This window comes from Notamacropus eugenii, chromosome 1 (genome assembly GCF_028372415.1).
Source record: "Notamacropus eugenii isolate mMacEug1 chromosome 1, mMacEug1.pri_v2, whole genome shotgun sequence".
Taxonomy (NCBI): domain Eukaryota; kingdom Metazoa; phylum Chordata; class Mammalia; order Diprotodontia; family Macropodidae; genus Notamacropus; species Notamacropus eugenii.
Window position 1 is genome coordinate 186015172 of NC_092872.1, and position 27329 is coordinate 186042500.

At 37.8% G+C, this 27329-nt stretch overlaps 1 protein-coding gene and 1 long non-coding RNA gene across 5 annotated transcripts in view; one reads left to right on the forward strand and one right to left on the reverse strand.

The window, feature by feature from the left end:
* The window catches only part of SORCS1 (sortilin related VPS10 domain containing receptor 1), a 750254-nt gene that overhangs the window by 328111 nt on the left and 394814 nt on the right, over nucleotides 1-27329 (reverse strand). For all 4 annotated transcript variants that reach the window (XM_072621765.1, XM_072621775.1, XM_072621754.1 and 1 more), the window contains exon 3: nucleotides 21345-21444. In XM_072621765.1, coding sequence (XP_072477866.1) covers nucleotides 21345-21444 — 100 coding nt within the window. The remainder of the gene's footprint in view (nucleotides 1-21344; nucleotides 21445-27329) is intronic.
* On the forward strand, nucleotides 16090-17439 carry LOC140512574 (uncharacterized). Its single transcript, XR_011969837.1, has 2 exons — nucleotides 16090-16243; nucleotides 16565-17439. It is a non-coding gene; the product is annotated as an uncharacterized lncRNA (long non-coding RNA).

Below are 27329 nucleotides of genomic sequence, written 5' to 3' on the forward strand. Positions count from 1 at the left end.
CTAATCTTAGCTATATGACCCTAAGCAAGTCACTTAATGCCATTTATCTCAATTTCTCCATCTGTAAAATGAGCTGGAGAAGAAAATGGCAAAGCACTTCTGTATCTTTGCCAAGAAAAACCCAAATGGGGTCATGAAGAGTTGGACGTTGCTGAAAATGATTAAACAACAACATTATAGAGAGAATTCACTTTAACAGACCTTAGAAGTGGAATCAGTGAAAGGATAATGATAAACCAAGACAATGGCTCAAAGTCCAAAAGAATGAAGAGGAAGCATGTCATTCATTTCCTGACAAGGAAGTAATGAACTTAAAAAGAAGGAACATACTTTTGGACATGGCTAATGTCATAATTTGTTTCACTGAACTATGTAGCTAAAAATGGAGGGATTTTTTTCTTCATTTCCTCAATGGGGGAGAGAAGTAGAGGGAGGAACAAATTAATTTTTAAAAATTTGCTACTTGCAAATTAAAGTGATATGCTCACCCCAAATTTAAAGAAATAAAAAAAGATTCAAACCTAGTTTGCATCCATCAAAAGCATCCCAAAGAGTAGAAAATACCTGCCTGATCTATGCTCAGAAATATTGCAATGTGTCCTCTGCAGAGGATACACAGAGAGTTTATCCTGTAAGACTGTCAAAATGCTTTAATCAGGAAATGATAAACAGGAGCCAGAATAGCTTTATAACAACCAGACTTAAAATGAAACGCAGTTTGCCTTTTTTTAAAATTTTCTGTGTGCCCTGCATTTTATCTTACATAATATAAATCATACTTAAAAAGGTGAGGTTTATTGAGGAAGTATGCATCTGCAGAGAAGGGAGGTACTTAACCCTCAAAAAGGCAGTAAAACAGAAGTACCTTGGACATCTCCCCCAAACCTATGAAAATATAAAAGATGATTGGAACTTATTACCTTGTAATAGAAAGAGCATGAGCTTGGAAAGCAGGAGACCTAGATTACTGTTCAGGTGCCACTGTCCTTTACACAGTTGTCTGTCTGTGGGTTCATCACTTGATTTCACTGACCTTTACTACTCTCCTTTTCCTCTCTCTGCCTGTGTCTGTGTCTCTGTCTCTCTCTTGATATATGTAGGTATGCATATATATGTATAGGTGTACACACATATACAAATATACATGTAAATACACACATATACATATTAATATAATACATGTATGTATATATACATATATGTGTTATGTGTGTATGTGTGTCTGTATATAAACACACACATATATATGGGTATTGATGACAAGAAGATTAGGATCACAAAATACACATATGCCTACGTATATGTATGTGTGTGCATATATATATGTATATATATGTATATACATATATATACATATATATATTTCAAAATTTCCCACAAGCAGTCAAATCCAGCTTTATTCTTCTACTCAGTTGACTGGTTTAGTATAGTAATCTCTTCCCTGCTTACTTCAAAAAGATTCCGAAGATCACATGAAATAATATATGGAATGATCTTTGAAAATAAAACTGTCATATAAAGAGGCATCATTTCTCCTGTTGCTATAATGGTCTTTTCAGAATAAGTAAAGGAATGTTTAAGAACTTATCAGTTCAATTTCATCGACTCTCCCAGGTAAGGTTATGCTGTTTCTCCTATTCTCGTGATTTTTCCCAGTTGGGTGCCTCAGGAAGTAGCCCAATGAACCAAGAGTCTTGCCATACATTTAAAATAACAGTGGCCCAAATGGTTGAGGTTTGATAGCTCTCCTGCCTCCTTTATTTTACAAGCTCGGTCTTTTTCTATCAGTTATTAGGTAACAGAAAGCTGATATTGATAGCAAGAAAGGCAACTTCCAACTCAACAGTCTTCTCCAAAGAAGGAAGAGTAGGAGAGAATAATGTCTCTCCTGGGAAACTGAAAACCTTCATACAATTGAGATTCTCCTAAATCTATGAAAGCTCAATAGATTGTGTGTATTTGTGTGTGTGTGTGTGTGTGTGTTGTGTATGCTGTGTGAGAGGAGAGGGAGGAAAAGCATGATGCTGGAGCTATTTTCTTCAGGAGATCAAAGAATTAATTGCTTTATTTCTATTTGTAGAACAATGTAGACTTGATATAGTGGGAGATATGATGTTTCCAAAAACACCTACAATTTTATTTTCTGTCAAGCTTTAACGCATTTGGATCTGTAATTCCAAGTTTACCAGAGTTTGGGGATGGGAAGGACAAGATGCAGAGAGGGAAGCTAGGAAAAGATATTATTCTCTTTTCCTTTTTTTTTCAAATCAACATTTCCTTTCACGTATCACTTTGTTAACTCCAAGACTACTTCTGCTTGGGAAACTATTGGCAAAATCCAACTTTAAAAAGCAAGCTAGTATCATTGCATTCCAGGAGGTCTGGGCATTGCTTTACCTTCAACCACTGTGGTGCTTAATGGCCCTAGCATTTTATAACACTCTTGAACAGAAGGAAATACCCTTTTCTCAAAGATGTATGGTTTTAATCTCAGGGCACACAATACAAAAGTCCCAGTTCAAAATGCCCTAATGTCAGCTTCTGTATAAAATTCTGCATTTAGGTTCAAAAAATCAACATAACAAGTATAGGATGGGGGGATGTGGTACTACAACTAAGATGAAAAGTACTCATGAATTTTAGTCAACTTCAAGGTCAGCATGGGTTAATCTTGCAATGGTAGTCATCAGTAAACCTAATTTGGTATTAGAATGAAAACAAGAATAGAGTGAAGTAGAAATACACTGTAATTTATTATTATTAATTATGACAGCAACTAGCATTTATGCAGCAGTGTCTGCAAAGAGCTTTACAAATATTATCACATTTTATCCTTACAACAATCCCCAGAGGTAGGTGCTACTATTAAATCCATTTGCAAATGGTGAAATTGAGGCTCAGAAAGATTAAGTAGTTTACTTAGGCTAATAAGGCTAGTAAGTATCTGCAGGTGGGATATGAACCCAGATTTTCCTGATGTCAAGTCAAGTACTCTATCCATTTAGCTGTCTCTAGTTTGTTAAGACTACATTTGGAGTATTGTATTCAGTTCTAGATGCATTATTTCAGGAATGACATTGTCAAGATAGAAAATATCCAGAGAAGAGTGACCAGGATTTTGAGGGGGCTGGAAACCATACCATTCAAGGAAAACAGTTGAAGGGACAGAGAATGAGTTTAAAGAAGGGAAAATTTGGACACAATCACAATTGCTTTCAAATACTTGAAAAATTAATGTGTTTAAAAGGGATTAGGTTAAATCTCCTTGAAAAATAAAAGGAAAAAATGACTAATTTGTGGAAGCTAAAAGGAGGTAAATTCTTCATTAACAGGAATAATTAAATTCCTAATAATGAGAAAAGTGAAATGAATACCTCTTGGAGGATTATGTCTGCAGAAGTTCAGTTAGTTCTATATTTCTATTGTTTAGGAACTCTTGACAGAAAGAATAAGTGTACATTTAGGGCAGCTAGGTGGTATAATAGATAGAGTGCCAGACTTAAAATCAGGAACACATTTTCTTGAGTTCAAATCTAGCCTGAGAAACTTACTAGTTATGTGATCCTAGCCAAGTCGCTTACCCCTGTGTACCCCAATTGCCTTATTTGTAAAATGAACTGGAGAAGAAAATGGCAAACAATTCCTGTATCTTTGCCAAGAAAATTCCAAAAGGGTCATGAAGAGTGAGACAGACATGACTGGAAACACCTGAACAGAAGTGTGCATTTACACCAAGGTAAAGAATCCTGGAAGCCTGTTGGAGACTCAAATTATGCAGACTGTTGGCCCTATATGTGGTTTGGAGGACTGTGGGACTTAAATTCCTCTGTCAGTTTTCCAAAGATCAAGCCAAGGGTATCTGTACCTCCAGCAGAGTTGCCCTAATGATCGCCCACACCAAATAACAATGATTTGCCAAATGGAAAATTCCATGGCTTTGATGAATTCTTTATTTTATTTACTTATTCTTTACATTGCCTTCAACATAAAGGATTGCAATGGACAATCATCATTAGCCGTGGCTGTCCAGCACTTCCCCTTCTACAAAGTACACACCTCTATGTACTTCTTTCTTCTTGTTTAGGGAAGAAAAATAAGGCAGCATTGCATCAGTTTGCACCTGGTCACAAGCCAGGGCTCCAATTACTAAATACTAAAAGAAAAAAAGCAATAGATTTTAATTGGTGCAGGGAGGAGGGGGGTAAAGGTCAGTTACTAAGAACAATGGGTGTCTTTGGTAGTAATTGACTGAGTCCTCTGGTGGGAGTTTGTAAATGTCAGTAATGTACTTTAAATAGGAGAATAAAAGGCCTGGTCCCATGAAACGATGAAAGAATTAGCCAGGCAGAGAATTAAACAAAATAATAATAACTATTGGTTAAATAATCCCAGAATAAGGAACTTGGGGAGGATATACAGAAGAAAAGAAAAACCAGGGAAAAGTAGATTCTCTCCATCTTCTGGATGATTCCTCCCAAAGACACAACCTCTATTTTCAAGTCACAAGCTCTGTTTTGTTGCTGGACAGCCTCTGTGAGTCAAAACAACTTCATTATTCAAGTCAACTTGGATGGTTTTTGCCTCTTGGAAAAGGTACAGAGATCCCAACGGAGCTCACGTTTGCTGAATCACAACACAGCAGTGTGTGGTATGAGCAGTCAGCTGCTCTTTATGGAAAGATCCTGGGCCCAATTTCAGAACTAGATGGAGAACAAACACCAGACATCCTAAGGCTGGCTATACATTGGGAGGGCATTTCCTCCTGAAAATCCGTTAGGATTTCCTCCCACAAAGTTTTGTTTTTTTTTCTCTCTTCATTGGCAGTGGGACAGCTAGAGAGGAATGCTGCCTAACGCCATAGCACCTGCCCTAGAGACACTCAGTGAGTTCTGCAATGTCTGTCAAATTTCATTCCCTTTGGTAAGGTTGCCATTAGCGATTCCCTATTATCAGAGTCCATTGATGGAACCAAAAAGAATTAGATGAAACACTCAGTGCTGAAAGCAATAGATCCTTTCATGATGCTCACTATATGTTTAAGAGAAGGCCCAAAATGGAGAGCTAGGCAGCTTAACTGGAGAAACGCAAAGGGGTGAGAAGCAAGGGAAGGGTACCAAGGCAGTCTAATATGCCAGTCACACTAGGGCCAGGCCTAACACCTTCAAATTAAGGCATCAACACTGTCCCCCAACAATGGGGACACAACACCTCCCAATTAGAGTAGCACAAAGACCTCCTTTGCACTTGGACTGGAATTAACCTCTCCAAATTAGGACTGGATATAATGGTAATTTCAGGTTAATGGTGGGTGGGGTGAAGAGTTAAAGATCTTCCTCACCCATGAATAGGCCTCAATACCTTCTGTTAATTTCTATTGAGGTACTAGGTCACAAGGGTCATGCCTTCCTGCTCTGAAAAGTGTATATATACTCTGAGGTGAGGTTTTACTTTGGGGCTTACTCATTGGAGGTGTTTGTTTGGCCAGATGAGATTCTGGGCAGCTGCTAAGGAGCCCCCCTTGGCTTTGAAAACCCAGAGGTTGGTGCTGCTGTCTCTGGCAACTATGTATGTATGGTCAGACAGTAGGATCTGTCTGGTGATCTGTGATGTATGTATTGCTTATGGTCAGAGAGTTGAAAGCTCTGTCTATTGATTATTATCATTTCTTTGTATTTTCTCTGAAGTTCAAGGGCTGCCTTTTCCCCCTAAACTAAGTGAATGATATTTGTGTTAGTCTAAAGTAGATGGTTGACCCTTCAAAAGTTATCTTCCCTTTCAGAAAAGCAGATCTAAGAACCTGTACATCAGGCCTTCTTGTATATGTCAGGCTCCTTGCTGATATGCCAGGAAGGGGCAAGGAGATTCAACTAGGAATGTCCCCAAAAAGCCAGGTCATAGTAGGGAAGTCCAGGATGTTTAGATAAATAGGTAGATGAAACATTTCTTAAATGATTACTATATGACATCCTGGGCTAAGCTCAAAGGACAAAAAAAAAGTCCCTACCATCATGGAACTTGTATTCTTATGGGGATGATAATAAGTTAAGGGGTAGGGGTAGTGGCAGGGTGTAGAGATGCCTCAGAAGTTGTGCAGTGGCCTGGTTACTTTGCATTGACAGGGTAAGATGAAAGTCCACCTACCAGAGCCTGGCACTTCAGGAAAAGAGCCTAAGGTACTCCCACTAAGGGGAGGTAGGAGTCAAGTAGGAAGTAGAGATAATAGCCATGAGCACTGAGGTCCCTGCTTTACTTTTCAGGGCAATTTAGTCAGCTTTAAGGCCACAGAAGCTCAGGGATCAGAGGAGTTTAGTTGGATCAGCTTGGCTTTCAACTTCTGAGATCACATTGAGAAAGACATGAATCAAGTAGCAACTTGATAGTTTCTAGAAAAAGAACATCCATGCAACGTAGAGTCCAGAGTAAGAGGGTACCAAACTAGAGGAGGGGACGTGACCAGGGAATAGTTTATTGGACAAGTGAAAGAAGAGGCCAGAAAATCTGAAGATTTTTCAGATTATAACCATTTTGCCCTGCTCTCCTTCCATACCTCCAGGGCTGTTATCCAACCACCTTGACCCTACAATACTTTTGCATCCAGACTATGGGTCAGCTGTGATTTTGTCTTTCTGTCTGGCAAGATATACTCCTGTCATTTACTTCACCCTATCTACTTCTCAGAGGCAATAGACCTCATATTGATTTATATTTCTTCTAATAACTTTCCTTCTCTTGTCACACTTACCTCAAATCTTTTGCTCTCTTTTTCTCTCTCTCTGTCTCATACACACACATATCCTCTACTGCTTCTATTCCTTAATACTTTTCTTATTATTTTTATTATGTTCCTTTCCCACAAAATTATAATTTTCATTTTCTGCTGTCATTGCTTATGACTGTTTAAATTTCATTTGATAGGCTCTGAAATCTTTCTTCTTTATCTGGGTCTCACATAGGCCTTTCCCCTTAGTCATGCCCATCTCCTCAGCACCCCCATTAACTCTGAGAAGTATTTTTGATTTTCTTTTTTCTTCCATCTCTACTTCATTGAATTAATCCACATCCCCCCTCACCCACATACATTTACCCTCATCATTATAGAAGTTCTTTGACGATTTTGGATGTAGATCTGGACAAACTGTTACTCACAAGCAGATAAAGCATTCTGACCTCCAAATACAAAATATAATTATCTTCAAGGAACAAGGAGAAACAAATTTCTCTTTCCCTCCTTTGATTCAAAATCACATATCTCAAAACTCATGCTCTTTCACCCACCAGGAATTAAGTCCACTGAATCCTCACAAACTCAGGTATTAGATTCCTCCCACAGCAAAATCTATTAAGTAAGAGTCGACCCAAAGGCCTATGAAATGAGAATTGAATAAGTGGCTAGACAATCTGGGAAAATGTGAAAGCAAACAACTAGAGGATCAAAGGAACGAAGGATAAATGGAAGATGGAAGGAACAACAAACGAGAAAGGTCCTAAGTCTAAAAGGACACTGTTTGCGGTTTCTGAGACTGGCATTGTTTTCTTAAAATCTCCAGGGAAGACAAGTAGTTCTATTAAGTGATTTATTGACATTTGTTTTGTTGTACTGATAGCATTGAGAGAATGCTTGAGGCTGGTCTGATATATTAGACTGAAACATCTCCAGTATAGTAAATATAGCAAATTGACTATACTGGTCAACATCTATCTCTATTTATCATGGGGACAGTATGGTCTACTTGTTGCAGACAAATGCTCTAGATGCTGGGAGTATATCAAGCACCGGGAGTCGTGAAAACCTCTGAGAATCCATGGTGAGGTACGCAGGAGCTAAATAAACCAGAACTTCAAATGAATGGGACTCCAGCCACTCCGGAAAACAAAACAACAATAAAAGTCATCTGATCTCTATGAAAGGATAATGGATAATCACCTACCATTAAGCTGGTCAGAATTAATGGAATCCTCAGTCAATGGTCCAGATTGAAAAAAGGATCATAATAAAATTTCCCCTTGTTTTATGAAGAAAAGCAGCCAACCCAGGTGATGCTAGAAGTTCTCACATATGAAATAAAAATAGCAAGCATTTATGAACCTCAAGTCAAAGCCCCAAGTTATAGAGGAGTTGTAAAAGCAGGGCAACTTCAGCAGTAGACACAATATAAGTTTTCTTAAGTCGTAATGACTTAGGATAGATACTCTTGGGCTTAGAATTAGGAAAGCCTATTTAAATCATCCTTTAGATGCTTATTAAGCTTAGTGACCCTGGGAAAATCACTCTACTGTAAGCTGTCTGATTCTTTTTTTCATCTTTTGAATGAGGATGCTAAATAATATTGATCAGCTCATGAAGTTGATGTGGAAATGAGACAATATATTTGAAGAACTTGGCAAAACTTAAATCACTACGTAAATTTTTTTTTCTTTTTTGCTCTAATATGTCATGTGACTTCAGGTAAATAAGTTTTCTTTGACTTGGTCTTATCCCATGTATTAAATGGGTCAAACTATAATAGCCATAGTACAGTCATTCTATTGTAATGGATAGGATTATTTAAAATATTTTTATGAACTTGAATTTAAAGTAAGAAATTGAATATGTATTTTTAAATAACCAATCTAAACATATGGCAATTATATACCATAATAAATTATATATAATAACTGCATATACATTCTACATCATGGTACATAGTTACATATGTGTATGTAAAAGCATATATTTGGATATAGAGTAGTTATATACTATATATAATCATATATTTATAATGTAGTAATTATCTGAGATGTTTTAATTTTAAGTAGTTGACTGGATTTTTTTTAAATATAGCATAAAATAATATTCAATGAGCTACATAATTAAAAATGTACTAGTTCATACAGGGTTTTAAACAAAATTTTATTGAAACTGAATTTACAAACCAACATAATTTTGTTATATAGTTAATGTTAACATAATCTCATTAAAAGCTTTAGTTTATGATCTCTTTGGTATACAGACCTAGCAGTAGTATTACTGGATCAAGTACACTTTTATAGCCCTTTGGGAGTAGTTCTAAATTTTTCTTCAAAATGGTTGGATCACTTCACAACTCCAGTAATAATGCATTAGTGTTCCAATTTTTAAGGGTCTTTTTTGTTTGTTTGTTTTGGTGAGGCAATTGGGGTTAAGAAACTTGCCCAGTGTCACACAGTTAATAAGTGTCAAATATCTGAGATCAAACTTGAACTCAGGTCCTCCTGACTCTAGGGCTGGTGCACTATATAAGGCCCCACATCTACAACAACATTTATAGCTGTTCTTTTTGTGGTGGCAAAGAAGTGCAAATTGAGGGTATGCCCATCAATTGGGGAATGACTGAACAAGTTGTAGCATATGAATGGAATGGAATACTATTGTGCTACAAGAAATGTTGAGTAGGCAGATTTCAGAAAAACCTGGAAAGACTTACAGCAGAACCAGGAGAAAATTGTACGCAGTAAAAGTAACATTGCTCAATGATCAACTTTGATAGACTTGGTTCTTCCCAACAATACTGTGATTCAAGACAATTCCAAGAGATTCATAATAGAAAATGCTACTCACATCTAGAGAAAGAACTATGAATTTGAATGCAGATCAAAGTATACTATTTTTACTTTTTTGGTTTTTTTCTTTCTCATGTTTCTTTTCCTTTTTGTTCTGATTCTTCTTTCACAATATGACTAATGTGGAAATATGTTCAGTATGATTGTACCTATATAAGATTGCCTGCTGTGTTGGGGAAGGAGGAAGAGGGGGAAGGAGAGGGGGAGGTAGAAAAAATTTGGAACTCAAAATCTTATAGAAGTAAATGTTGAAAACAAATAAACACACAAATAAATAAATGAAAGAAAAAAAGAGCTTTAGTTTACATAACAAAACAACTTATATTTACAATATTTTATACATAGCCATAAAGAATATTTAGTATATTGAATAGATGCTTTCAGTTATATAAACTCCAGCCAAAATAAAATTATGAAGAACTCCATATGAATTATGATATAAAAAAATACCTAAAATAAATATGTACTTCAACAGGGATCTTGCTCAAACTAAAAGTTAACATCTTAGTAATTTCAACTCTCTCTGAAATAAGCTCGGAGACAATGTTGTTGCCTCCTACCCCAAAAAACAAAACAAAAACTTTTCAAAATTATTCTCCCAAATGTACATGCACACGTACATGCACACACACACACATGCGCACACACGCACACACACACACACACACACTCACTCACACAACCACCACCACCACCTCACCAGAAACTCCAAAAGATTCTGGTTCTTTCTAAAATAGAACTTGTAATCTTAAATTCTTCAAATCAGAAAGAACCCAGTTAAGATTTAATATCTGATTGATATAACGCTTACTGAGGAATAACACAGACATGTGAAGATTCCCTCTTTATTAATAATGCAGAAGACCTAGTTTCTTTAAAGAGCATTTTGTAGGGCAATGTCTATGCAGCACTAAGTGAAAAGGTGAGTTATTCCGTCACCTTGATCATGACAGGCTGCCAAACAGGATAATTCACATTCTAACACAGACTTGTTTTTGTGTCTAGATTATTTTGTTTGCATATCAATTTTAAAGGCAGCTAGGGGACGCAGTGGATAAAGTGCTGGGCTTGGAGTCTGAAAGACTCATCTTCATGAGTTCTAATTTGTTTTCAGATACTTACTACCTGTGTGACCCTGGGCAAGTCACTTAAACCTCCTTGTCTTAGTTTCTTCATCTGTAAAATGAGCTGGAGAAGGAAATGGCAAATCACTCCAATATCTTTGCCAAGAAAATCCCAAATGGGGTCACAAAGAATTGGAGATGACTCAACAATGACAAAAACAAATCCATATTAATACAATTAAGTAGAGAACTCCTATATCTTTGCTTCATATTTTGCTGCGTGTATCAGAATAAATATTAGGTAGTTACAAATAGAAAACTTATTTCAAATGATCCTTTATTAGGTGCCTATAGTAAACATGCAGAATATCATGGTAGGTGCTATAACAGGTCCAAAAAAAAATGTTGGGAATATAAGTGAGTGTTAGGTGTAAGGGCTAGCTAGTCAATGACATGGTTGGGTCCCATTCTCCCCAGGGCTTTTATTCTTCAAATACAGAGATGAGCAACTGTCTGTGATGAACTAAAAGATTATAGATAATCTCATAATTAAGGGGGAAATGCCTTTTGACTGGGTTTTCCACATAGCTGGGAAGATCCATTTGCAAGAGCAATGGACATGTACCTCTTTGAAAAGATTGCATTTTATGCAAGGTTGGCAAATTTCTGAGTTGACAATTGTGGTAAGAGAGCAGTTTATTGTCCACTCTCCTTGACCTTGACATTGATACAGTTTCCTCCCTCCCCCACCCCCAATGCAACCTGATTGGTTCCAGTGTCTGGTCTGGAGTCATAAAAGATCCTGTCAACGTGTAATTGTTGCCTCTCAGACTTGGTGGGTACCCAAGTAGCTACGAGGGAGATCAGCTATGGTCAAAGTGTCATAGTACCCTTCTTATTCTTGCTGTGAAATTAAACATCTGGGCTCCAGGGGACCTTCAATGCCACCCAAGTCTGAGGTATCCTCCAAAGCCCCAGCCCCACTTGGATCACTCAGGGGTCTACAAAGGGCAGTCCCTGAAGGGAAGGGGTACTATGGGCTCAATATCTGTGAACACCCTTTTAGCAACCTCTGTGTATGTTACTGTGGGTCAAATGGAAACCCTTAGAGTTACCTGAACCAACCCATGTATTTAACACTATACAATACCAGGTCCCTGGAGGAGAATGGGGAGGTAAAAAATAGTTCTTCTGTAGTGCCTATGAGGAAGGCTCATGGTACTTGGCTGCTTACAGGAAGCTGAATAAAAACATCAGTCCTACCTTCCTACAAGTGTTTCTGATCTCATCAATGTTATAGACCACACAGTCTGGGAGTAAGGTGAGTGGTATGGGGTTTTCACTCTTGCCAGTGCTTTTCCTTCTATTTCTGTGGCTGAAACTAGTTGAGATCAGTTCATTTTCTTCTGGGAAGAAGTCCAATCATTGGTGTACACCACTATCTTTATAACAAATATGTTGACTGGCCAGTGGAGGCCAAGGTAGCTGAGGCCCTAGTCCTGGAAAAGTAGTTCAAATTCTCTTAATTGGTAAGCTTTGTTTCCTTTGGGATGGTTCTGGGAACTTCTTGCCAAAAAACAGCTTAGGAGATCAAGGGGGAGTTGGGAGTTGTCTGGCTTTCTAATAGCACAGGGGAAATACAATTGTTGCTTCATGACTATGATGGACCTGCATTTTCTTGGAAGAATGGAGATGCTTTAACTGACTTGCTGGTAATTCTGAGACACTAGATGAGGGTGAGGGAGAGGCCTTATTTAGGCACAGTGGAAGAAGGGGGAATCCTATCCGTAGTGGACTCTAAGGGGACAAGATCTTATTTTTTTTATCATTTCCCTGATGTAGTTCTCAGGAAGGGGAGGGGAGTAGGGGCAAGGATTTTGGCAGGCAGTTGCTATACACTGATAACTGCCTGACAAGATGCATTTCTAGATGCAGTGGAAGGGAACAGTGTCCAGAGAAACTAAGGATCAGTGTATCTGTATTGTGTGTCCTTGCTGTGTGAAGGCAAAGGGAACATCATTTTCTTCAATGTTGACAAGGGCCTCATTTCATCCCAACATCAAACCTGAACTAAGGTAGCACTGGCTTTAGTAGGTACATGCCTATACCAGCAGCCTGACAAAATCATACTTGGGGGAAACTCGGAGGCCAGTTCATCAATATAAACCATAGACAAGAATTTCCTCTACAACATATCCAATAAGGGGGATTGTTGAGTGTTTCAGGGTAGCTCATTCCACTTCTTGGTGATCCTTTTAGGAAGGTGATTCCTTATATTAAAGCTTTCTTTGGTTTCTTAGCATCTTCTATCTACTTTTTTCTAGCTCTACCCATGCACACCAAGTAAAGTACTTCTTCATGGCAGTCTTTTAATGACTTGGAGGTTCCTGACTAAGCATTCAGCTCTCCAGGCTAAATACTCCCCGCAACTGGGTTTAATCTGGCATGATCTCATAGCTTTTCTCCATCCCAATTACCTTTCTCTAGATACTCTCCAGCTTTTTGGTGGCCTTTCTAAAATGTGACACCAAAAATGAACACATAATCCAGATGGGGTCTGACCAGGGCACAGTCCAATGGAACCATCACCTCCCTAGTCCTGGAAGCTACATCTCTCAATGCAGCTTAAGAGCATATTGGGAATGTTGGCTGCTCCATTACACATCTACTGAATTTATGGCACACTATAATCCTCAGGTCTTTTTCAGCTTCATTGACTAGGGTCTGATGATGTCTCCCTCTGTATTTCATATTTGAGAAGCAATCTTTTTTTCTTTAATCTAAGAAGACAACTTTACATTTATCCCTATCAAATTCATCTTGTCAGATTCATTGCGACAGTCTGGTCTGTCAATATCTTTAGGAATCCTGAATTTATATAAAGACAACCCTTTGTTTATCCCCTCCCCCCAGCTTTGGATCATATGAAAATTTAACGACTTTCCCATCTATGCCTTTATCTTAGCCATTAGTAAAAATGTTAAATAGTCCAAGAAAAAGAATAGATATCTGAGGCACTCTACTAGAGACCAGTGTAGGGGGGAGGAATCTGTGGCTTTCAGGTCACATGTGGCCCTCTAGGTCCTCCAGTGCAGCCCTCTGACTGTATCCAAACTTCACAGAACAAAGTGGGTTCGGTCAAAGAGCAACTCTGGAGGACCTAGAGGGCCACATGTAGCCTGGAGGTTGCAGGTTCCCCACCTCTGGCCTGAGGTACCATCACAGATCACATAGTCAAGCGTGGATCTGAGACTTAGAGCAGAATGGGACCTCACAGGCCACCTAATTCAAGATATTTATTTTATGGATGAGGAAACTGGGGTCCATAGATTGCAAGTGATTTGCCGAAGGTCAAGCAAATAATTATCAGAGGTAGACAACAAACCCCAGCCTTCTGAGCAGTGTTGTGCTGGCAAAGGTTTAATAAAAAACTACCCAGAAAAACAATCACAAACCTTATGCCCCACACATTTCTCAGTTTAATCTGCATGATTAATGTTTCCCCGATCTCTTGCTTAAGTTTAGATAATCAACAAAACAATAAAAAAAAAATCAAAATTGTTGCTTTTTTTCTGATTTCTGAGGTAGAAATTCTCACACTGAATTTTAATGATTGGTTCTCCAGAGCTGATTGGAATTGGCTCCAGCTCTTTCTGGCCTCTGTCTCAGAGTCCACTGCTTTTTCCATCACATCTCATTGGCTGAAATGATTACAGGCTCATCTTTGAGTCTAGCCATTTAACCACCATCGAGCTTATCTCTGCAAATTTACCCAAAGAAGCACATGAAAGACTTTGTAAAATGTTATGACCAAAGTCTAGCAAACTATCTATATCATAGCCCTGATGTGCCAATCTAGTAACTTGGATCCATAAGGAAATAAGTTCAGTGAGAATTATCTGTTCTTAACAAATTCATTTTGGCTTTTTCTGATTGACGCTTGCTTTCATGAATGTTTATTAACTATTCTTTTAATAATAAATTCTAGGAGCTAGCCAGGAACAAAATGTTCATAGAATTCATTTTCTTCTCTTTTTTTTTTTTTTTTGAAATCAGCACATTTGCCCTTTTCTAACTAACCCTGTGCTCTCCACAACCTTTGAAAGATCACTGAAGTGTCTCAGCAATCACACCTGCCAGTTCTTTCAGTGCACAAGGATGAAGCTCCTCTGGTCCCACAGGTAAAAGCTGTCTTATATCTCCCTTCCTATCTTTGTACTGACTCCCCTTTACCCATTATTGTCCTACTTTTAGAAAACTATATATCATTCTCCCTCGGCAACAACCAAAAAAAAAAGAAAGAAAAAAATTAAATAGTGGCCTCCCTGGATAGGCGGGCATCATTTCTTTATGAATGAAACATGCATAGTTTTTAAAAGATTAGAAGCAAATGGCTGATTTTGTGTACAAAAGGGAGAGATAAAAGAGTTAGGGTAGAACAAGCGAGCCTTGAATGTCAGCTCAGGGAAATGTCAAACACCCCCTTTGATCTATTATACAATACAACAGGTCCCTTTGGCCTTTCCAAATAATTTTCAGTGAGGACTATGCAAAAGTCCTGGCATGCTAAATATTAATCAGGTTCTTCCTGAACTGAAGGAAGTAAACTTGCAACTTTTATGCCAGAAGGAACTCAAATCAGCAAGGAATGTTTGTTTCTTTGGGTACTTCATGTTTTGTTTTAGACTTTTTTTATTTTCTGTACATTACTTAGAAAGATTTGGAAAAATAAATGGATGAGCCTATTTCTGGTGACTCTTATAAGCTATACCACAGGTCTGAGGGAGAATGAGAGTGGTTCTACCATCCACGTGTCATATAACTTCAACTACCTTCATGTATCCTCTCTGGAATTCATTGTCCTTCTGTGTGAAGTGAGGGAGTGTGTCCTTTTAAGTTCTTGAATGTTATGGTTGATAATCCTACCAGATATGACAAAATAGAGCACTCCAGTCCACTTGCTGTCCACTTTCATCTTGCCTTTCTTGATCTTGGAAAGTAATACCAAAGACACGGTCTCCATAGCCAAACGACAGCAAATACTAAGTATGCTTCCTAGCTGTATGACTGACCCCTGTTTACTTCAGTTTCCTCATCTATAAAATGAGCTGGAGAAAAAAATGGCAAACCACTTCAGTATCTTTGCACAGATGGGGTAACAGAGTGAGACATGACTGAAAAAACTAAACAACAACAACTACGTATACTCAGGAAATGAGGAAGGAGTTAGAGAGTAACTAATTGAACTACTCTTGGAAGGTGAACCTAATAAGAACAGTGGTTACAGTTTAAGCACCTGGAGAAAAGGCAAACCATGCTTAATGTTGGCCTGCACCAAAAGTCCCTCAGGAGATAGCCAATGGCTGCTGATAGACTAGGCTTCTATTCATAGGCTGCAGATGCTATCAACTAGAATTTTTTTAATTAACTAGAAAACATACAGCCTTGGGAGAGGAGAAGGAGGAGTTGCTGAAAGCACAAGGAATAGTTTGAAGGTTCTGCCCTTACAGAGAACAATGTGTGCTAAACTCTTCTGACAGCAAATAACAGAGGCAGTAATTCTTTGAGTCTTTTTTTTACAGCTTTTTCTCCAACTGAATGTAAGTTGTGATTTTTGTGTTTTTTATTCCATCAAGATCCTAGGTACCACAAAGAGAAGGGAGGGTAGCTAAGGCTGGCTGGGCAGTGGAGGGAAAATCATTGATAGATAAACAGTGGGGATATAAAGAACTTTTCCTCTTAGGCAGAATACAAATAAACTCAGGTGGGATTTAAGAGGGAAACTGCAACATCAGCATTGATTTTTTTTTTTAAGCTACATTTGTATTATTTCTTCAAATCTCCCTCCCCCTCAACTTCCATTTTACCAAGCCCCTCTTTATAGGCACCTGTTAAATCAACTTTTTTTTTTTCCATTACAGACTCTTCCTACATAGCCAATAAACTACTCCTGACACCAACAAGCCTGAGGATTTATCATGCGCTGGGGATTTGCGCCTTCTGAGACCCAATGACGAACAACTCCATCGCCTCAGTTTTGGCAGTGGGATCCACTCAGTGCTGATTCTCCTGGCCCACCTCATCTATCACAGACCCAGGTGCTGGGTTACTTCAGGAAAAGAAGAGAGAGATATTATGGAAAGGGGGCTGTTAGAGACTCTTGGATATTTGAGATTTTACATGTTATCAGCTTATTGGGTTACCAGTTTTGATTGCTATGCTTTGTTCTTGTCCTTAATCCCAACAATGTCTTTAATATATTCTTTAAGTCATCTCAGTAAGTAGTGATGGAAGAACAAAACCTAGTTATGAAAACAATCCCCCCAAATAAATGTGGGGTGCAGTAGGTTAGATTCTAAAATACAAATATATATTAGGAAAGAAAAAATATGTTTCTGGGAGAAAAATTACACATTCTTAGTGTGTGTGTGTGTGTGTGTGTGTGTGTGTTTGTGTGTGTGTGAGTGCATGTGCACATAGGCATGCTCACACAGGGAGTTGGAATTCAGGAGGTATTTAAAATTTGAAGTGTTTTGGTCCAGATTTGTGATTTCCCAGGAGTGGGTAACTCCCAATATGAGAAAATTATCCACCAAGAGTTCACTGCACCTTAGAGGTCTAGAGAGCTCCATGAGAGAAGGAAAAATGGAGTGACTTGTTTATTATCCTATAGCCTATATGTATCTGAGATAGCACTTGACCTTTAACCCAGGTCTTCCTGAATCCAAGGCTAGAACTACATTTCTATAATAATAATGATAATAATAAACAAAAAATAGTTAAAAAATCTATACAATCATAATTTTGAATGTTACTGTGGTTTTTTTCCTGGTTTTGCTCTAAACCCAGAATGTCTCCCTTTCTAATCTGTGCCTCATGACTTCCTTAATGACTTATGTAACACGCTACAAAAAGCTTTCTTTTATCCTTCCTCCTCCTCCTCCTCCTCTTCCTCCCACTGAGAGTGTTTTCATGCTGGGATTACCTCCCATTTACACTGCATACACTTCTATAGTCCTTTGCACACTGTCTCTTCCATCAAGAAAAAGCTTTTTGCTTTTTCCTTTTCTTTTTTTCTTTTTACTCCTCAGTGCTTAAACCACTTTAAAAATGGTTGTTGACTGACATGGACTTTAGAAGCCAGAATCCAACCCATACTATAAATACGAATTTCCCTCTACAATATCCCTGAAAGGATGTTATTTGAGCAATAAGAAGTCCATTATCTCAAAGCAGCCCATTTCATTTTGGGACAATTCTGATGACTAATAAATGGAAGCCTGTCCTTTCGGTTAGCTGAAATCAGCATTAAGTACAATGTCTACTTAGTGGTCCTATGTCTGCCCTCTGAGGTAATAGTAATAAAAATACAATTCCACTTCCACATTGCAGACTCAGATATCTGAAGATAACTATCCCATCCTCTCATGTTTTTCCTTCTCAAGGCTAGATATTTCTGGTTTCACCATAAGTTCTTCAAATAGCCAATTTTTAAAGTTTTCTCCCTATACTGGTCCCTCCTCTTCTGGATATGTTTAGTTTATAAAGTACCCCTTTGAAAATATAATTCTGGGAAGTGAATACAGTATTTGATAAGAGGGCACACTGAGGCTGATTACAGTGGGACTATCACATTCCTTTGTGGATATTCTACTACCATTAATGTAATCTAAGATTTCATTAGTTGTAAGGGCATGCAAATCACCATTTCATCTCATTCTGAACTAAAAGTCAACCACTGCCCACTGCCCCAGTGGCAGCATGTGGTCTGGTCACATCACATCCGTTACGCTCTTAAAGAACTGATTTTTTGAAATTTAGCTCAGGAATTTATATTCATTCTTGTTAAATTTTACCTTGTAGGATAAAAGATGTTTTGGGGTGCCATTGATTCTGTTACTCAATGGATTATGGGATTCTTTAATGTGGGCTGACTGATTTCGTGTATTCATATTATTAGTTCACTTGAGAGCAGCCCACTGGCGGGTTAACATGACTACCAAAGTGATCTTGCTTATAATCAGGGAGTAGTAAAAGTCCAGACAGTATCTGAGAGAATGTTTAATAAATCTTCATGCTATATAATTAACAGTACTTTAACTTTCCATTTCCTTTTTTCTTCTCTTTAAGTCCATTGATTGGGAGAAATAGTCCCCAAATTAGAATGCCTACTTGTTTCTCCATTTTGCTTTGAGTATGTTTCTCTGGGTACAAAATACATATTTCATGGTGATAAATTCACCCTGTAAGTAGAGAAATTGTACACAAATATACTGCTTTGTCAACTTTATTGATTTCCTCAAGATTATAAAGACCTTCATTGTCCTACAATGTTTCTTCTATCTTTCAGCATCTCAAAAATGACCCCTCCCCACACACCCCCCACCCACCCACACACACACAGTCTCATTCATTAGCAGACAAAGAAATTCTTCCTCTTAGGCTTATCTTATGTATTGTGACTTAAATGGTCTGGGACCACCTCTGCTTCTGGGAAGGGAGTGGCCCACAACAATAGGTTCTCTCTAGGAGCTGATTCTCTGAAAACTGCAATTGGTCAAGTCTTAAGAACAGCTAAAGTCAATGACAAATGCCTTTTTTCTCCCTTTCCCAGTTAATCTTGGAAAGTTTAACAACCTGATCAATTCTGTTATGTAGCTAAACCAAGTAGAATCCAAATTAGTCAGCCTTGCTAGTCCCTAAGAAACACGATAAATCCTGGTCAGGTCATAGAAAGGGAAGGTGAGGCTGCATTTGCTAGTTTTACCCCATTTATCTTCTGTCCAAGTAAGCCATAAACCCAATGGCTATAGTGAAAACCACAAAGAAAATTACCATGATAGTCAATGCAACTATTATGGTAGCTTTATAAACAAAAGATTAGAGAGAACACATATTTCTAAGTTCACTTCCCTTTCCATCATGCATCAACATTCCAAAAGAAAGTTCCTAGCTTCTCTAGAGCCCAGTGTTAAGTATCTAAAGACAAAAAAATTGTCTTTGCTAACCTAAAGGAGTTATTCAAATTATGGATAAACTAGAATGGATAATTAATGTGGGGTAATGATCAATTCATAGATGATAGATTTCTAACCAGCTGTAAAGAGAAAGTTAGGTATGTCTGAAGCATATCCCCAAACTTAGCAGGTCATCATCATGGAATGCAGCTCCCATGAATACTTTCAAAAAGTAACAAACAACAAAATATTTGATGATTCTGTGAGAATAAAACAGTGTGGTCAATGAGTCTTGTTGACTGACTCAATTTAATACTGTTTCTTTTCTTAGAGAGATAGAATGACCTAATGGATAGAGAAATGGTCACCAAACCCAGAAGGCCTATATTTAAGTCTGGCTATGTGACCCTGGGCAAGTCATTATCTTTTAGTGCTTTAGGCCAATCTCTAAGACTTTTAAGTTGAAGAGAAGGTGTTGATACACATTAATAGACTAAGTTTGTTCACCTAGATGTCTATGTTAGTGACATGACAGACCATACGTTAGCCCTTTATTTAATGACATTTATGTGTACAGAAAAAAGATATGGAGCTTAAATTTCATAATGTTCATTTATACTAAAACTGGAAAGCTGTACACCATGCCTCCATGCATCATCGATTCCCTACACCTTTAGGATGCGCAAATTTGGGATATCCACCTCAAATATTTAAATATCAAACTATCTATGCCCAGCCTGTGGTAGAGCATTCCGAGTTCATATTGGTCTAATCAGTCACAGTTGGACATACTGAAATTTCACTTATCATGGTGATGTCATTTTGATCCTCTTTGAAGATGAAGGACAACAACCAACCCTTTATAGCAATCCCTCCACCTAGTCAAGTGGACTTCTATGATATGAGGGTCAGTGACACGTAAGAAATTACTTCACTTGTTCCATTTAAGCAAAAGAGCAGAAAAAAGAGAAAAAGGTAGAAGTTGCAAAGAGAAAAAAATCAGGAAAAATGGAAAATTAGACCTCTTAAAAAAGTGAAATGGAATAACTCTAGAGTTCGAGGTTCCCTTCTCAGTGGAGTCTTTCAGGCAAAATCTGGATGTGCCATCAACCTGATGGATAACCTCTGACTTCCCGTCTAACTCAGAGATTCTGTGATTTAAAGACCTAGATCTCCTTGAGACAAGAACTGTTAAGATGTATATATGTGCAATTTTTGATACGTATATAGTCTATAAAAATGAACTCACTCCTTCAATGGAGCTACAATACTCTAATATAAGTGTCCAAGCTGAACAAAGTTTAGATAAGAAAGCTCAAACCTGCCTTGGGATAATGCATCCACTTAAATTCTTATTAAACTATTTACTCCGTGTTAGGGGAGACACAGGGACATCTGATGAAAATCACTCACATCTTCTTCACTGAGCCTTGTCAGGTCTCATTATTATCACTGTGACTAACTATCCTAAGTTCTGAGAAGAGAAACATAAGCACCACACTGCCGGAGATTCACTCCCCATGGCTGCCTTTCTGAAATGGTAATGATTCACCCATTCCCTTGTCCTCTAACAGTCTCAGCAGCTGATAGAAAAATTATTCTGTGTCAGATAATTTTTACATTGTCTTTGCATCTCTAATTCCCAGGTTCACCATAATGGATTTTTAGGAAGCTAGGAAGGTTAGCCAGCCAAGACAGGAATCACATCATAAATAAGGAACAATCTGAAAATACAGTCTCTTACCTTGCGCTTATTGGTAGGGCAGACGTAGAGATAGCTCAAAATTGTCTTCAGACCAACTTTATCATTCAGCTTCTCATAGGTTGTCCCATAATCTGTTGACCTATAATTCAAAGAGAGCATTAATGAGTATAGAAGCTCACGTCATTTGGCTGCTTGTCAATGTAATGCATGTTTTACATAGCAAGATGGCTCTCAAGAGGTTTCTGAATGATTCATGTGGTATATAATGATGTTTAATTATGTACACAGTAGCATCATGTGAGTGGTTAACATTTGCATTTAAATTGGATTGGTAAAAATTAAAACTCAATCTTTCTACTGCTCTTTAATGTATCCATATAGCATAAAGAGTGTGATTAATTTAAAAGAAAAAAGAGTTTAGCATGTCCGTTGTATTTGCTAAAAATCAGATGTGATCCTTGATTACTGGGTTGGAGAGAGAAGGTATACTCTTCTGTATTTTAGAACTCTTTGAGAGATAGTTCTTTGGGCTAATAGACAAATCAGTTACTTAAGTTGTTTATTCACTATTGAATTACAAAGAATACAGAGGGTCAAGTTCTCTAAAGGTCACACAGTCCATTTCAGCTACATTGAAAGATGGAGTAAGTAGTCTTCCAGCTGGCAGAGCTCCCACAGGTCATCTAGTTTGATCCCGTCATGTTTCAGATAATGAAACTGAGGCATAGAAGGAAATCACTTCCACAAGGGAACATTGGTAGTAATTGAAATCCATCCCAATCTCAGATGTACATCTATTGGGACAATAAGTGAGATTTCAAAACTCTTTCTCGGTAATCTGTTCTAGTTTGTTGTTTTAAAATCCTTATAGCTAGAAGAAGGATTGTCTTGATTATCGGATAATTTGTCTTTATTTCTAATATAAGGGAATATTGAGCTAGAAAGGTCTTTAGCCATCATTTCATCCTATTTTAATTTTGCAGATGAGAAAATTAAATCTCTAAGAGCTTAGTGATTTGTTCAAGATCTCACAACTAATAAGCAATGAAGAAGGATTTGAACCTTTACCATCTGACTCCAAATCTAGCTTTCTTTGCAAGACACCTTAAAGGATATTTTTGAGTTGTCCTAAGTGGGGATGGACAATTATTGGTTAGCCTCTACTTTATTCTCAAAGACTCATCCTTACACTCTTAGGTCAAATAGTCTCCATTCCCCAAAGAAATATATTTGATTAAATTAGGAAGAAACTAATGGCAAACAGATTTCTGATGATGGTGAGAGGTATGATATTCCCAAGCCACAACTGAAGTAGTGTGGTGTACTGGAAAGAAATTTGAAGTGAGAAGATTTACATGCAAATAAGTGCTTACTTTTCATCTGAAAAGCTGTAATAACCGTCAAATTATTCTTGTCTCAAGTCCCTTCCCTTTCTAATCCAGCATTTACTCAACTGCCAAAGTGATTTTTCTAAAGTATGGGATGGACTTTGTCACCCCTCTATTCAATAAAGTCCAATGGCTCACTATTATTTCATGAAACAACTGTTGATGTTCATTTTCTTGTCACATCCCACTCTTCATGACTCCATTTGGGGTTTCCTTGGCAAAGATACTAGACTAGTTTGCTATTTTCTTCTCCAGTTCATTTTACAGATGAGGCAAACAGGATTAAGGGACTTGCCCAGAATCACACAACCACTAAGTGTCTGAGGGTAAATTTGAACTCATGAAGATGAATATTCTTGACTCCAAACCTAGTTGCTCTGCCCACTGAGCCACCTAGCAGCTCCCATGGAACAACTAGAAATACCAAAATCTGTTTGATATTTAAAACTCTTGATAGCTTAACCTTCTTTTATGTTATCCAGCCTTCTTAGACATTATTCCCCTCTACACACTCTATAATCTAGCTATATCTTGTTGTTCTTTGTATGTGACACTTCATTTCCCAAAGCCATATGCCTCTTTTCTTGAACTGTACACACATACACACACACACACTCACACACACATGCACACACATGCACATACCTCATACCTGAAAGGTACCTCTACTTCTCTTCTGCCTCTTAGGATCCCTAGATTCAAGACACAGTTCAAATGTCACCCTCAGTAGGAAGCTGTTCCTGGTCCCTATTCCCTCCCCTACCACCTGATAAAACTATCACCTCTAAAATTACCTTCCATCAACTCTGTATCTTATACATACCTATTTCTTCACAAATTGTCTCCCCATTAGAATGTGAATGCCCTGAGTACAAACATTGTTTTTGTCTTTCTTTGTATTCTAAGTACTTAAAAAATGTTTCGTGACTGACAGTCTTAGTGTCTCCATCTGTAAAAATGGGGAAATAGCACATATACAATATACCTCACGTGGAACTTTTTTGGGAGAAGGCGCATGTATATGTGTATATATATATACATATATATATATATATACACACATACACACACATGTATAACACATATGTACATACATAAATGTACAGTACATTATTTTGTAAAACATGAGATATTATATACATAAAAGTTATTAAATCATTCAAGCTTAAATCATTATTTTCAAACATTTATTGAACTCCACCTGTGTGTGAGATACTCTAAGTGCTAGAGATAAAAAGAGATATTAGATTCCCCAAAGAGTTTATGATCTATTTGAAAATATGTTATACCTATGTAAAAAAATGTCCAAGTAAAATCAATAAAGCATCTATTAAGCACCTTTGGTGTCATAGGAACTATGATGAGGCAAAGAAAAGGCAGAAGAAAATGCCAAGGCAGAAAAGATTCCCTGCCCTTAGGGAGCTGATATTTACCCTGGCAACAATAAAACATTTTTTTTCCAATTTATTTATTTATTTTTAGTTTTCAACATTCATTTTCACAGGATATTGAGTTTCAAATTTTCTCCCCATCTCTCACCTCCCCCACTCCAAAACATCATGCATTCTGATTACCCCTTCCCCAATCTACTCTCCCTTCTATCACACCACTCCCTTCCCTTATCCCCATCTTCTCTCTTTTGTTCTAGGGCAAGACGGATTTCTATACCCCATTACCTGTATATCTTATTTCCCAGTTACATGCAAAAATAATTCTCAACATTGATTTCTAAAACTTTGAGTTCCAACTTCTTTCCCTTCCTCCCTCCCCAACCATCCCCACTGAGAAGGCAAGCAATTCAATATAGGCTATATATGCATAGTTTTGCTAAAGACTTCCATAATACTCATGTTGTGAAAGACTAACTATATTTCCCTTCATCCTATCCTGCCCTTCCCCATTTATTCTATTCTCTCTTTTGACCTTATTCTTCCCCAAAAGTGTTTACTTCTAATTACCCCCTTCCACTCATTTGCCCTCCCTTCTATCAACCCCCCTACACTCCACTTATCCCCTTCTCCCCTACTTTCCTGTAGTGTAAGATAGCTATTCATAACAAATTGAGTGTGCATGTTACTCCCTCCTTAAGCCAAATATGATAAGAGTAAGCTTGACTTTTTCCCTCTCACCTCCCCCTTTTCCCCCTCCATTGAAAAAAGCATTTTCTTGCTTCTTTTATGAGAGATAATTTGCCCCATTTCATTTCTCTCTTTCTCTTCCTCTCTCACCCCTTAATTTTATTTTTTTTAGATATCATCCCTTCTTATTCAACTCACTCTGTGCCCTCTGCATATATATATATGTGTGTGTGTGTGTGTGTGTGTGTGTGTGTGTGTGTGTAATCCCTCCAACTACCCAAATACTGAGAAAAGTTTCAAGAGTTACAAATATTATCTTTCCATGTAGGAATGTAAATAGTTCAACTTTAGTAAGTCCCATATGATTTCTCTTTTCTGTTTATCTTTTCATGCTACTCTTGATTCTCATATTTGAAAGTCAAATTTTCTATTCAGCTATGGTCTTTTCATCAAGAATGCTTGAAAGTCCTCTATTTTACTAAATGACCATTTTTTCCCTTAAAGTATTATATTCAGTTTTGCTGGGTAGGTGATTCTTGGTTTTAATCCTAGTCCCTTTGACTTCTGGAATATCATATTCCAAGTCCTTCTATCTCTTAATGTAGAATCTGCCAGATCCTGTGTTATCTTGATGTATTTCCACAATACTTGAATTGTTTCTTTCTGACTGCCTGCAATATTTTCTCCTTGACCTGGGAACTCTGAAATTTGGCTACAATATTCCTAGGAGTTTTTCTTTTCAGATCTCTTTCAGCAGATGATCTGTGAATTCCTTCAATATTTATTTTACCCTCTGGTTTCAGAATATCAGGACAATTTTCCTTCATAATTTCATGAAAGATGATGTCTAGGATCTTTTTTTGATCTTGGCTTTCAGGTAGTGTCATAATTTTTAAATTGTCTCTCCTGGATCTATTTTCCAGGTCAATTGTTTTTCCATTGAGATATTTCACACTGTCTTCTATTTTTTCATTTATTTGGTTTTGTTTTGTAATTTCTTGGTTTCTCATAAAGTCATTAGCTTCCATATGCTTCATTCTAATTTTTCAAGGACTATTTTCTTCAGTGAGGTTTTGAAGCTCCTTTTCCATTTGACTAATTCTGTTTTTTTTTAAAGCATTCTTCTCCTCATTGACATTTTGGGCCTCTTTTGACATTTGGGTTAGTTATTTTTAAAGGTGTTAATTTCTTCAGCATTTTTTTGGGTCTCCTTTAGCAAGTTGTTGACTCGCTTTTCATGATTTTCTTGCATCTCGTTTCTCTTCCCAATTTTTCCCTCACCTCTCTTACTTGATTTTTAAAATCCTTTTTGAGCTCTTCCATGGCCTGAGACCATTGCATATTTATTTTGGAGGTTTTCGATGCAGGAGCCTTGACTTTTAGGTCTTCCTGTGATGGTGTGCATTGTTATTCCTCATCAAAAGGATGGAAGAAAATACTTGCTCACCAAGAAAGTAACCTTGTATTGTCCTACTCTTTTTCCCTTTTGGGGGCATTTTCCCAGTCAGTTACTTGACTTTTCAGTTCTTTGTCAAGAGGAGGGTATACTCTAGAGACCAGTAAGTTCTCAGTTCCTCCAAGGTGGCAACAATCAAGGCAGAGGCACTCTGGTGCTACAAGCACTCTTTTCTGCCCAGGATCTTCCAGTATAATTTCCTCTCCAGAGCCTGCACCAACTCCACCATGCCAACTAGCACTCTTCCTCACCCCAGGGCCACCACTCAAGGATGAGATCCAGATCAGCAGCTCAATTCTCCCAGGGTCTTTAGGCAAGGGCTCCAACAATGGAAGCTGACACTTCCTGGGGCTGGGCTAGACCACTGATTTCCCTTCTCACGCAGATGAAAAAATTTTCTCACTCATCTTTGAAGCTGTCTTTGGCATTTGTGGGTTGAGGAATCTGAGAATCACAGCTACTGCCAGTGGCACCTTGAAGCCTGCTCTGGTCATGTCCATGCTGTGTGGTCAAGGCCAGACTGCGCTTTGCTCTGCGTGGTGTGATAGACCTTTCCTGTCAGCCTTCTGGGCTGCCTTGAGCTGGAAATCTCTTTCACTTTGTCATTTTGTGGCTTCTGCTGCTCTGAATCTGTTTAGTAGAGTCATTTTTTACAGGTATTTTATGGGCTGAGGGTGGAGAGTTTCTAGAGATGAGTTCTTCTACTCCACCATCTTGGCTCTGCCCCCAATAAAGCATATTTTTAAAGCAATAAATGAATGGTACAAACAAATACTATCTGACTTAAGAGGACAGAGGGTTACACCTAGCACAATTATGGCTATATGCAACATGGAGAGGTAGTTATTTGCCCTTCAGTATCAACTTAGAGATATCCAACATTTTTATCAACAGCTTAGATAAAGCCAACTATATAATCAAGTAAATGTTTAATAGAAATTGAGGATAGAAAAGCAAGATAAAAAAAGAGTCTGTCTTCAGAGGGTTTACATTTTAACTGGGTGGGAGAGGGGGATACAACATAGCAGATCAGGTACAATAATTTGAAGGGGAGCAGAAGACACAGTATATTTTTCAAATAAATGCTTGAGTCAAAGTTAGA